This window comes from Scyliorhinus torazame, chromosome 4 (assembly GCF_047496885.1).
Source record: "Scyliorhinus torazame isolate Kashiwa2021f chromosome 4, sScyTor2.1, whole genome shotgun sequence".
Classification (NCBI taxonomy): Eukaryota; Metazoa; Chordata; class Chondrichthyes; order Carcharhiniformes; family Scyliorhinidae; genus Scyliorhinus; species Scyliorhinus torazame.
This window is the reverse complement of record NC_092710.1, coordinates 10,275,246-10,290,206: the sequence shown is the minus strand read 5'-3', so window position 1 is coordinate 10,290,206 and position 14,961 is coordinate 10,275,246. Positions and strand designations below refer to the sequence as shown.

At 49.1% G+C, this 14,961-nt stretch overlaps 1 protein-coding gene across 1 annotated transcript in view; it reads left to right on the top strand.

Moving 5' to 3' along the window:
* The first annotated feature begins 230 nt into the window (after positions 1-230).
* Positions 231-14,961, top strand: part of LOC140410116 (membrane-spanning 4-domains subfamily A member 15-like) — a 44,405-nt gene continuing 29,674 nt past the window's right edge. The window contains exons 1-2 of the mRNA XM_072498057.1: positions 231-345; positions 9,789-9,845. Coding sequence (XP_072354158.1) covers positions 343-345; positions 9,789-9,845 — 60 coding nt within the window. The 5' untranslated portion in view covers positions 231-342. The remainder of the gene's footprint in view (positions 346-9,788; positions 9,846-14,961) is intronic.

Genomic DNA, 14,961 nt, shown 5'->3' with positions numbered 1-14,961 from the left:
TCCCTCAGTACTGACCCTCTGACAGTGCGGCACTCCCTCAGCACTGACCGTTTTGCTCAGTGTGTGGAGCTATGGTTCTGCTTGAAGTGATTTTGTATAGATTTTAAGAGTGCAGAGTTGGGGAAATGTTTGGTGAGAATAATTGGTAATATTTTCACAGCAGGTTTGTCATGCTGTGTCGAGGAAGCATGGCCACCTATCCCTCTCTGATTTCTGTTTTCTTCGCCACTGCAGGTTACAGCCATTCTCATTGGAGCTGTTCAGATATTATTCGGCATCCCATTCGCGCTCTTCACTAAATTTCTTCCTATCAATCTCGCCTTGCCCTTCCTGATTGGCACCATGGTGAGTCCTCCTATCATTCCTTGTCCGCGTCAATTCCACCACCAACAAAGACATTCGAGCCACTCGGTCCGTCCAGGCCCGAGCGAGGCCACTTGGCACATCGAGTCTCACCGGCCCTGGGAAAGAGCGCCCCGTCTCGGCAGACTCCCCGTCCTATCCAGTAACCCCACCCAACCTGTACATCTTTGGACACTAAGGGACAATTTAACACGGCCAATCCACCTAACCTGTACATCTTTGGACACTAAGGGACAATTTAACACGGTCAATCCACCCAACCTGCACATCTTTGGACACTAAGGGACAATTTAACAGGGCCAATCCACCCAACCTGTACATCTTTGGACACTAAGGGACAATTTAACACGGCCAATCCACCTAACCTGTACATCTTTGGACACTAAGGGACAATTTAACACGGTCAATCCACCCAACCTGCACATCTTTGGACACTAAGGGACAATTTAACAGGGCCAATCCACCCAACCTGTACATCTTTGGACACTAAGGGACAATTTAACACGGCCAATCCACCTAACCTGTACATCTTTGGACACTAAGGGACAATTTAACAGGGCCAATCCACCCAACCTGTACATCTTTGGACACTAAGGGACAATTTATCATGGGCAATCCACCTAACCTGTACATCTTTGGACACTAAGGGACAATTTAACAGGGCCAATCCACCCAACCTGTACATCTTTGGACACTAAGGGACAATTTAACATGGTCAATCCACCCAACCTGCACATCTTTGGACACTAAGGGACAATTTAACAGGGCCAATCCACCCAACCTGTACATCTTTGGACACTAAGGGACAATTTAACATGGTCAATCCACCTAACCTGCACATCTTTGGACACTAAGGGATAATTTAACAGGGCCAATCCACCCAACCTGTACATCTTTGGACACTAAGGGACAATTTATCATGGGCAATCCACCTAACCTGTACATCTTTGGACACTAAGGGACAATTTAACACGGCCAATCCACCCAACCTGTACATCTTTGGGCACTAAGGGACAATTTAACACGGCCAATCCACCTAACCTGTACGTCTTTGGACACTAAGGGACAATTTAACACGGCCAATCCACCTAACCTGTACATCTTTGGACACTAAGGGACAATTTAACACGGTCAATCCACCTAACCTGTACATCTTTGGACACTAAGGGGCAATTTAACACGGCCAATCCACCTAACCTGTACATCTTTGGATGCTGAGGGACAATTTAACACGGCCAATCCACCCAACCTGCACATCTTTGGACACTAAGGAACAATTTAACACGGCCAATCCACCCAACCTGTACATCTTTGGACACTAAGGGACAATTTAACACGGCCAATCCACCTAACCTGTACATCTTTGGACACTAAGGGACAATTTAACACTGTCAATCCACCCAACCTGTACATCTTTGGACACTAAGGGACAATTTAACACGGCCAATCCACCTAGCCTGTACATCTTTGGACACTAAGGGACAATTTAACACGGCCAATCCACCTAGCCTGTACATCTTTGGACACTAAGGGACAATTTAACACGGCCAATCCACCTAGCCTGTACATCTTTGGACACTAAGGGACAATTTAACACGGCCAATCCACCTAACCTGCACATCTTTGGATACTAAGGGACAATTTAACACGGCCAATCCACCTAACCGGTACATCTTTGGACACTAATGGACAATTTAACACGGCCAATCCACCTAACCTGCACATCTTTGCACACTAAGGGGCAATTTAACACGGCCAATCCACCCAACCTGTACATCTTTGGACACTAAGGGACAATTTAACACGGCCAATCCACCTAACCTGCACATCTTTGGACACTAAGGGACAATTTAACACGGCCAATCCACCTAACCTGCACATCTTTGGACACTAAGGGACAATTTAGCATGGCCAATCCACCTAACCTGTACATCTTTGGCACTAAGGGACAATTTAACAGGGACAATCCACCTAACCTGTACATCTTTGGACACTAAGGAACAATTTAACACGGCCAATCCACCCAACCTGTACATCTTTGGACACTAAGGGACAATTTAACACGGCCAATCCACCTAACCTGTACATCTTTGGACACTAAGGGACAATTTAACACGGTCAATCCACCCAACCTGTACATCTTTGGACACTAAGGGACAATTTAACACGGCCAATCCACCTAACCTGTACATCTTTGGACACTAAGGGACAATTTAACACGGTCAATCCACCCAACCTGTACATCTTTGGACACTAAGGGACAATTTAACACGGCCAATCCACCTAACCTGCACATCTTTGGACACTAAGGGACAATTTAACACGGCCAATCCACCTAGCCTGTACATCTTTGGACACTAAGGGACAATTTAACACGGCCAATCCACCTAGCCTGTACATCTTTGGACACTAAGGGACAATTTAACACGGCCTATCCACCTAACCTGCACATCTTTGGATACTAAGGGACAATTTAACACGGCCAATCCACCTAACCGGTACATCTTTGGACACTAATGGACAATTTAACACGGCCAATCCACCTAACCTGCACATCTTTGCACACTAAGGGGCAATTTAACACGGCCAATCCACCCAACCTGTACATCTTTGGACACTAAGGGACAATTTAACACGGCCAATCCACCTAACCTGCACATCTTTGGACACTAAGGGACAATTTAACACGGCCAATCCACCTAACCTGCACATCTTTGGACACTAAGGGACAATTTAGCATGGCCAATCCACCTAACCTGTACATCTTTGGCACTAAGGGACAATTTAACAGGGACAATCCACCTAACCTGTACATCTTTGGACACTAAGGGACAATTTAACATGGCCAATCCACCTAACCTGTACATTTTGGACACTAAGGGACAATTTAGCATGGCCAATCCACCTAACCTGTATATCTTTGGACACTAAGGGACAATTTAACACGGCCAATCCACCCAACCTGTACATCTTTGGACACTAAAGAACAATTTAACACGGCCAATCCATCTAACCTGTACATCTTTGGACACTAAGGGACAATTGAACACGGCCAATCCACCCAACCTGTACATCTTTGGACACTAAGGGACAATTTAACACGGCCAATCCACCCAACCTGTATATCTTTGGACACTAAGGGACAATTTAGCATGGCCAATCCACCTAACCTGTACATCTTTGGACACTAAGGGACAATTTAACACGGCCAATCCACCTAACCTGTACATCTTTGGCACTAAGGGACAATTTAACACGGCCAATCCACCTAACCTGTACATCTTTGGCACTAAGGGACAATTTAACACAGCCAATCCACCTAACCTGCACATCTTTGGACACTAAGGGACAATTTAACACGGCCTATCCACCTAACCTGCACATCTTTGGATACTAAGGGACAATTTAACACGGCCAATCCACCTAACCGGTACATCTTTGGACACTAATGGACAATTTAACACGGCCAATCCACCTAACCTGCACATCTTTGCACACTAAGGGGCAATTTAACACGGCCAATCCACCCAACCTGTACATCTTTGGACACTAAGGGACAATTTAACACGGCCAATCCACCTAACCTGCACATCTTTGGACACTAAGGGACAATTTAACACGGCCAATCCACCTAACCTGCACATCTTTGGACACTAAGGGACAATTTAGCATGGCCAATCCACCTAACCTGTACATCTTTGGCACTAAGGGACAATTTAACAGGGACAATCCACCTAACCTGTACATCTTTGGACACTAAGGGACAATTTAACATGGCCAATCCACCTAACCTGTACATTTTGGACACTAAGGGACAATTTAGCATGGCCAATCCACCTAACCTGTATATCTTTGGACACTAAGGGACAATTTAACACGGCCAATCCACCCAACCTGTACATCTTTGGACACTAAAGAACAATTTAACACGGCCAATCCATCTAACCTGTACATCTTTGGACACTAAGGGACAATTGAACACGGCCAATCCACCCAACCTGTACATCTTTGGACACTAAGGGACAATTTAACACGGCCAATCCACCCAACCTGTATATCTTTGGACACTAAGGGACAATTTAGCATGGCCAATCCACCTAACCTGTACATCTTTGGACACTAAGGGACAATTTAACACGGCCAATCCACCTAACCTGTACATCTTTGGCACTAAGGGACAATTTAACACGGCCAATCCACCTAACCTGTACATCTTTGGCACTAAGGGACAATTTAACACAGCCAATCCACCTAACCTGCACATCTTTGGACACTAAGGGACAATTTAACACGGCCAATCCACCTAACCTGTACATCTTTGGACACTAAGGCACAATTTAACACGGCCAATCCACCTAACCTGTACATCTTTGGTCACTGAGGGACAATTTAACCCTGCCAATCCACCCAACCTGCACATCTTTGGACACTAAGGGACAATTTAATATGGCCAATCCACCAAACCTGTACATCTTTGGACACTCAGGGACAATTTATACGGTCAGTCCACCTAACCTGTACACCTTTGGTCACTAAGGGACAATTTAACACGGCCAATCCACCTAACCTGTACACCTTTGGTCACTAAGGGACAATTTAACATGGCTAATCCACCTAACTCACACACACACCCATGTACACTAACTCAGGCACACCGACACCCACTCACACACATACACACTCACTCATGCACACCCACTCACACACAGTATGAACACTCACACCCTCACTAACACACATACATACTCGCACACACTCGCTAACACTCGCTAACACTAACACACACATTCACTGACACTCACATACACAGCACACACTAACGTGCACACTCACACACGCTCACTAACTAACACTCACTAACACACATACACACTTGGCCCACTCACTAACACTCAAGCACACTCGTTAACTGTAGCACAGTGGTTAACGCTGTTGCTTCACAGCTCCAGGGTCCCAGGTTCGATTCCCCGCTGGGTCACTGTCCGTGCGGAGTCTGCACGTTCTCCCCGTGTCTGCGTGGCTTTCCTCCGGGTGCTCCGATTTCCTCCCACAAGTCCCGAAAGACGGGCTGGTGAGGTGAATTGGACATTCTGAATTCTCCCTCAGTGTACCCGAACAGGCGCCGGAATGTGGCGACGAGGGGATTTCCACAGTAACTTCATTGCAGTGTTAATGTAAACCTACTTGTGACAATAAAGATTAGCACCCACACACGCTCACACACACTAACTAACACACATCGACACTCACTACCACACACGCTCATTAACACACACACTAACACACAATAACTAGCAAACATACACATTCACAACACTCGGATACACTCTAACACTAACACACGCTCACTAACACACTCTCACTAACATTCACACACACACACACTAACACACACGCTTACACACACTTGGATACACTCTAACACTCACACACGCTCACTAACACACTCTCACTAACATTCACACACACACACACTAACACACACGCTTACACACACTCAGATACACTCTAACACTCACACACGCTCACTAACACACTCTCACTAACATTCACACACACACACACTAACACACACACTTACACACACTCAGATACACTCTAACACTCACACACGCTCACTAACACACTCTCACTAACATTCACACACACACACACTAACACACACGCTTACACACACTTGGATACACTCTAACACTCACACACGCTCACTAACACACTCTCACTAACATTCACACACACACACACTAACACACACGCTTACACACACTCAGATACACTCTAACACTCACACACGCTCACTAACACACTCTCACTAACATTCACACACACACACTAACACACACACTTACACACACTCAGGTACACTCTAACACTCACACACGCTCACTAACACACTCTCACTAACATTCACACACACACACACTAACACACACGCTTACACACACTTGGATACACTCTAACACTCACACACGCTCACTAACACACACTCTCACTAACATGCACACACACACACTAACACACACACTTACACACACTCGGATACACTCTAACACCCACACACGCTCATTAACACACTCTCACTAACATGCACACACACACACACACTAGCGCACACACGCTTACACACGCTCAGATACACTCTAACACCCACACACGCTCACTAACACACTCTCACTAACATTTACACACACACACCAGCACACACACGCTTACACACACTCGGATACACTCTAACTCTCACACACGCTCACTATCACACACTCTCACTAACATGCACACACACTAACACACATGCTTACACACACTCAGATACACTCTAACACTCACACACGCTCACTAACACACTCTCACTAACATGCACACAGATACTAACACACACACTTACACACACTTGGATACACTCTAACACTCACACACGCTCACTAACACACACTCTCACTAACATGCACACACACACACTAACACACACACTTACACACACTCGGATACACTCTAACACCCACACACGCTCACTAACACACTCTCACTAACATGCACACACACACACACACTAGCGCACACATGCTTACACACACTCAGATACACTCTAACACCCACACATGCTCACTAACACACTCTCACTAACATTCACACACACACACACTAACACACACGCTTACACACACTCGGATACACTCTAACTCTCACACACACTCACTAACACACATTCTCACTCACATGCACACACACACACTAACACACATGCTTACACACACTCGGATACACTCTAACACCCACACACACTCACTAACACACTCTCACTAACATTCACACACACACATCAGCACACACACGCTTACACACACTCGGATACACGCTAACTCTCACACACGCTTACTATCACACACTCTCACTAACATGCACACACACACTAACACACATGCTTACACACACTCGGATACACTCTAACTCTCACACACGCTCACTATCACACACTCTCACTAACATGCACACACACACTAACACACACGCTTACACACACTCAGATACACTCTAACACTCACACATGCTCACTAACACACTCTCATTCACATTCACACACACACACCAGCACACACATGCTTACACACATTCGGATACACTCTAACACTCACACACGCTCACTAGCACACACTCTCACTAACATGCACACACACACACTAACACACACACTTACACACACTCGGATACACTCTAACACTCACACACGCTCACTAACACACACTCTCACTAACATGCACACACACACATTAACATACACGCTTACACACACTCAGATACACTCTAACACCCACACACGCTCACTAACACACTCTCACTAACATTCACACACACACACCAGCATACACACGCTTACACACACTCGGATACACTCTAACTCTCACACACGCTCACTGTCACACACTCTCACTAACATGCACACACACACTAACACACATGCTTACACATACTCAGATACACTCTAACACTCACGCTCACTAACACACTCTCATTCACATTCACACACACACCAGCACACACATGCTTACACACACTCGGATACACTCTAACACTCACACACGCTCACTAGCACACACTCTCACTAACATGCACACACACACACTAACACACACACTTACACACACTCGGATACACTCTAAGACTCACACACGCTCACTAACACACACTCTCACTAACATGCACACAGATACTAACACACACGCTTACACACACTCAGATACACTCTAACACTCACACACGCTCACTAACACACGCTCTCACTAATGTGCACACACACACTAACACACACACTTACACACACTCAGATACACTCTAACACTCACACACGCTCACTAATACACATTCTCACTCATGCAAACACACACTAACACATACGCTTACACACACTCGGATACACTCTAACACTCACACATGCTCACTAACACACACTCTCACTAACATGCACACAGATACTAACACACACACTTACACACACTCGGATACACTCTAACACTCACACGCGTTCACTAACACACACTCTCACTAACATGCACACACACACACTAACACACAGACACTTACACACACTCGGACACACTAACACTCACACACGCGCACTAACACACACTCTCACTAACATGCACACACACACACTAACACACACGCTTACACACACTCAGGTACACTCTAACACTCACACACGCTCACTAACACACGCTCTCACTAACATGCACACACACACTATCACACACGCTTACACACACTCGGATACACTCTAACACACACACACTCACTAACACACACTCTCACTAACATGCACACTCACACCAACTCGCATGCTTACACACACTCAGATACACTCTAACACTCACACACACTCACTAACACACACTCTCACTAACATGCACACACACACACTAACACACGCTTACACACACTAACACACACTCTCACTAACATGCACACACACACACTAGCACACACACACTTACACACACTCGGATACACTCTAACGCTCACTAACACACACTCTCACTAACATGCACACACTTACACACACTCGGATACACTCTCACGCTCACTAACACACTCTCAGTAACATGCACACACACACACTCGCCAACACACACAGGCACACTTGCACACTCACACACACTCACACGCACTGTGAAAGACGATTTGGAGATGTAATACCCTAATTGATCTCCCCATGGGACTACGAGCCTCCCTGACAGTCGGTGGAGACCCTCCCAACTGGAACTCATAAGACTCAGTCGAATGGCCAGCCAGATAGGTCATGTTGGTTGTACCTACAGGACTGTACTCTGTAAATATATTCGCTGCCTTGCGCAGACTTGTGACTGTAAATAAATTGACGTTCACCTTAGCGCTCGGCTTCCTGGGTCTTAACAGGAAACTAAACATTTGTAACTGGGACCGGAAAGAGCAGAAATAAACCCTCGGGCGTTAAGAATCACCTCAGGTCCGTTGCAGGAGAATAGAAAGTCCACTTCAAGGACAGTGTGAAGTGTAGCTACCAATGTTGTTTTTGGTTGTTCAGAGGGACAGGGAAATGTTTTGTTTTGTGGTATAAATTGCATACAAAGTCAAGGGGGGGGTTGCGGCGATAGATGTCACGGAGCTGTCTCCAGGAGCTGCTGATCCACGTTAAATAAATAACGATGCTAAAACTGGGCCACTTGCGTCTCACACGATTTCGCACACTTCTCAGTTGAACAAAGTAAAGTTCTGAGCCATGTTTGGTCACTGGTGTCTCGCCGCGTTTTCTTCCAGTAAAACGTAAAACCTAAGATCTTGGTGTGACATCTGCTCAGCTATTAACGGGAAGTTTGAATTTCGATCGGCATCTGTGCGATGTATCTGACCAATGAGAGGCCCCATGACTTTTGGTTTCCATTTCTTTGTAGTTTGTTGTATCGGGAGCCTTGTCCATCGCTGCAGAACAGAATCCCCACGTCAAATTGGTGAGTAAAAACGCTAGGAGCTGGGTTGGAGAAAATTTCAGGATCTGAAAATTCCCATCCCTCAGACATTCCACGAGCAACAGAGCCCTGCCCACTGCAATGCCGAACAAGAAGGGGTGAATGATGAAAAGGCTTTAGGGGCAAAGTTTTACTTTCCCCTGCTGGTGTGTTTATAGGCAGAGTGGAGGGAGGGGGGGGAAATAAGCATAAGCTTTCTCAGATGGCCTTCTCTTTAAGTTCCCACCCACCATGACTTCACCAGGCCATTTTCCCGTTGACGGGCGAGTCCCACCTACTCTTGTCCCAATCAAGGCCCCTAAGGGGCCTTTCCCTGCCCACTTTCAATGTTCAGGCTGGTGGGAGGAGTTTCAGGGCGGGGGCGGGGGAGAGCCCAGAGTTTAACCAAGTTCTTTCCTCGGGAGAGGGCGGGAGGAGAAAGTTGGGAGGGGGTGCATCGTTTTGACATCAAGTGCCTGCAGGGACTAGGGAGGTGCCGGCCAATCAGACTGGGTGGCCGTTCTCTGAAGTGGGCCGCCTCCAACGTGACTCGGCGCAAAGCAGATGGCCTTATACCACAATTCACCTCTGACTGACCCCTCTGGAAAGTCACCATCAAGTTTCAGGTTCCCATTTAATTTCCCCCCTGCCCCAACCACCTCACCACAACCACCATCTTCTCCACATCTCCAACGTACCCTTCCAACTCTGAGCTTCAGTAGTGGAGGATTTGATTCCCGACTCAACTCTGCTGAGCTATAAAACTCACTGGAGCTAAATTTCAGTATCTGAAAACTCCCACACCTCGTAGCGTGTAAGAACAGAAGAAGTGGGATCAGATAGAGCATGTGGCTCATCGAGCGACTTCCGCCATTCGGTACGGCCATGGCTGATCCCGGCTTCAGCTCGCTTTCCCCTCCTGCTCCTCACATCCCTTGTTCGCCTGGGACACCATAAATAAGCCTGTCGATCTCGGCCTTAAATATATGCAGCGACGGGGCGTCCACAGCCCTCTGGGGTCGAGAATTCCAAAGGTTAACACCCCTTTCAGTGAAGAAACGTGTCTTCACCCCAGGCCAAAATGGCCGACCACTTTAGTGACTTTACTAATTTACTAGGCCTCTCACCGCAGGGACCAATCGAGTGAAGCCTCACTGTGCCGTCCCCAATTCAAATAGATCTTACCTCAAACACGGAGACCAAAATGGCGCACGGTATTCCAGGTTCGGCCTCGCCGTAGCCCTGTCCAGTTGCAGCAAGAGGCCTTCATCCCTGTACTCTGATACCTTTTCAATTAGAGCCAATGTGCCATATGCGTCCTAATTGGTTGCTGTTCCAGCTTCCTTGTGCGGTTAAACCATGGGTCACTCTGAGCGTGGGCATATTTACAAGTTGCCTTTGTTGCAAAACGCGTGACCACACTCGCTTACCCCATGTAAAACTAGTAGGAATGAACAACAACACCTCCTCCACAATAGTCCTCAACACCGGGGCCCCACAAGGCTGCGTACTTAGCCCTCTACTCTACTCCCTGTGCACACACGACTGCGCGGCAAAACTTGGCTCCAACTCCATCTACAAGTTTGCTGACGATACGACCATAGTGGGCCGGATCTCGAATAACGATGAGTCCGAATACAGGCGGGAGATAGAGAACCTAGTGGAGTGGTGTAGCGACAACAATCTCTCCCTCAATGCGAGCAAAACTAAAGAGTTGGTCATTGACTTCAGGAAGCAAAGTACTGTACACACCCCTGTCAGCATCAACGGAGCCGAGGTGGAGATGGTTAGCAGTTTCAAATTCCTAGGGGTGCACATCTCCAAAAATCTGTCCTGGTCCACCCACGTCGACGCTACCACCAAGAAAGCACAACAGCGCCTGTACTTCCTCAGGAAACTAAGGAAATTCGGCAGGTCCACATTGACTCTGACCAACCTTTACAGATGCACCATAGAAAGCATCCTATCGGGCTGCATCACAGCCTGGCATGGCAACTGCTCGGCCCAGGACCGCAAGAAACTTCAGAGAGTCGTGCACACCGCCCAGTCCATCACACGAACCTGCCTCCCATCCATTGACTCCATCTACACCTCCCGCTGCCTGGGGAAAGCGGGCAGCATAATCAAAGACCCCTCCCACCCGGCTTACTCACTCTTCCAACTTCTTCCATCGGGCAGGAGATACAGAAGTCTGAGAACACGCACGGACAGACTCAAAAACAGCTTTGTCCCCACTGTCACCAGACTCCTAAACGCCCCTCTTATGGACTGACCTCATTAACACTACACCCTGTATGCTTCATCCGATGCCGGTGCTTATGTAGTTACATTGTTTACCTTGTGTTGTCCTATTATGTATTTTCTTTTATTCCCTTTTCTTCCCGTGTACTTAATGATCTGTTGAGCTGCTCGCAGAAAAATACTTTTCACGGTACCTCGGTACACGTGACAATAAACAAATCCAATCCAATTCATCTGCCACCCTGTTGCCTCCTCGCCAAAATTGTCTCTGTCTCACTCTAGCCTTCTTGCATTCCCCCCCCTCCCCTCCCTGCCCCGCCACTGTTACAGTACCAGGCCAGACCCCAATGTATGTTAGGAAACTGTGAGGAAGGGATATTCCACCCCCAGAAGTAATTTCACTTGAAAAACGGGACTTTTTATATCAAAACTAACTTTATTCTCACTTCACACCAACATCACAGAAAATAGCTCTCAACTAATACTTAAACAATTCTGAACAGGAATAGGAAACACCATAACTTCTAATTTATATCCTCCCTATCTCCAATCAAACAAAGCCCATTACAGGGTGTGGTAATACCAGGTATTTTTTAACAGGGGGTGAATGTGGTAGTACCAGGTATTGCGGTACCTGAGAGGTGGATGACCATTGGCTAGACCCAGGAGTCTACCATTGGCTGATGTACATAGCTCCGCCCTGAGAGGCGGAGTATAAGAACCGATGCCGTCCCAGCAGCCTTCACTTTCTGTACCGAAGCTGCGGGGGAACAGTTCTAGCAGATTAAGGCCTGGGCTGCGTGGCACCCTGTCGCAGCCCCTCAGACTTTTCCCCTGACCCGGCAAGCCTGCGCGCCGAGACGGCCCCCTAACGCCGCCGGGCCCCGCTAACGCCGCCGGGCCCCGCTAACGCCGCCGGGCCCCGCTGTTTCTTCTGCGTGCAGGGGAATCATCCCCACCCGCGCTGCCCGGCCCGCACTGCCACCTGCAAAGGGTGCGGCAAGAAGGGCCACTTTGTGGGGGTCTGCCAGGCCCGCGCCGTGGCCGCGGTCGCCAGCGACTATGGACCGCCGCGGCAACCCCCCCTTCAGGCCCCTACCGGCCAGCGCTCACCGCCACCCCCCTATCCTAGGGCCACGTGCGACCCACGGGCACGGCCATCTTGCCCCCCGGACTCCACGCTGGACGGGTGGGCGCCGCCATTTTGTCCGTCGCCGCCGCCATCTTCTTCATCCCCGGACTCCATGTGCGACCCGTGGCTGACGCCATCTTGGATGGGGCCTCAGGCCCCCACCACAGCCGACTACACGCTGCCCGACCAGAACGCTCCTTTACTCCAGCTGGCCTCCGTCACTCTGGACCAGAGTCGGCCCCGGACGCTAGCGAAAGCCACCACAACGATCGCCATCAACGGCCACGTGACATCGTGCTTGATCGACTCAGGGAGCACGGAGAGCTTTGTTCACCCCGACACGGTAAGGCGCTGTTCACTTGTCACCCATCCCGTAAACCAACGGATCTCCCTGGCCTCCGGGTCACACTCGGTGGAGATAAAGGGGTTCTGCCTAGCGAACCTCACCGTCCAAGGCAGGAGATTCGACAATTTCCGCCTGTCCGTCCTGCCGCACCTCTGCGCGGCCACCCTCCTTGGCCTGGATTTCCAATGCCATCTGCAAAGCCTGACTTTTAAATTCGGCGGCCCTATTCCCCCCCTTACTGTCTGCGGCCTCGCGACCCTTAAGGTCGACCCGCCTTCCCTGTTTGCGAACCTCACCCTGGATTGCAAACCCGTTGCCACCAGGAGCAGACGGTACAGCGCCCAGGACCGGACCTTCATCAGGTCAGAGGTCCAGCGGCTCCTGCGGGAAGGGGTCATCGAAGCGAGCAACAGTCCCTGGAGAGCTCAGGTAGTGGTGGTAAAGACCGGGGGAGAAGCATAGGATGGTCATCGACTACAGTCAGACCATCAACAGGTTTACGCAGCTGGACGCGTACCCTCTCCCCCGTATAGCCGACCTGGTAAACAGGATCGCGCAATACAAGGTTTTCTCAAAGGTGGATCTCAAGTCCGCCTACCACCAGCTACCCCTCCGTCATGGTGACCGCCAGTACACTGCCTCCGAAGCAGATGGGCGGCTCTACCACTTTTTAAGGGTTCCATTCGGTGTCACGAACAGGGTCTCGGTCTTCCAGCGAGAGATGGACCGAATGGTTGACCGGTACGGCTTACGCGCAACGTTCCCGTATCTCGATAATGTCACCATCTGCGGCCATGACCAGCAGGACCACGACACCAACCTCCGAAAATTTCTCCAGACCGCACAAATCCTTAACCTTACATATAACAAGGATAAATGCGTGTTCAGCACCGACCGCCTCGCCATCCTCGGCTACGTAGTGCGAAATGGAGTTATCGGCCCCGACCCTGAGCGCATGCGCCCCCTCATGGAGTTCCCCCTCCCTCACTGCCCCAAGGCCCTAAAGCGCTGCCTCGGCTTCTTTAGCTACTATGCACAATGGGTCCCTAATTACGCAGACAAGGCTCGACCCCTAATCCAATCTACGACCTTCCCCCTGTCGACGGAGGCCCGCCAGGCCTTCAGCCGCATCAAAGCAGACATTGCAAAGGTCACGATGCGCACCATCGATGAGTCCCTCCCCTTCCAGGTCGAGAGCGACGCGTCCGACGTAGCTCTGGCGGCCACCCTTAACCAAGCGGGCAGGCCCGTGGCCTTCTTCTCCCGAACCCTCCACGCTTCAGAAATCCGCCACTCCTCGGTCGAAAATGAGGCCCAGGCCATAATAGAAGCTGTGCGACACTGCAGGCATTACCTGGCCGGCAGGAGATTCACTCTCCTCACGGACCAACGGTCGGTTG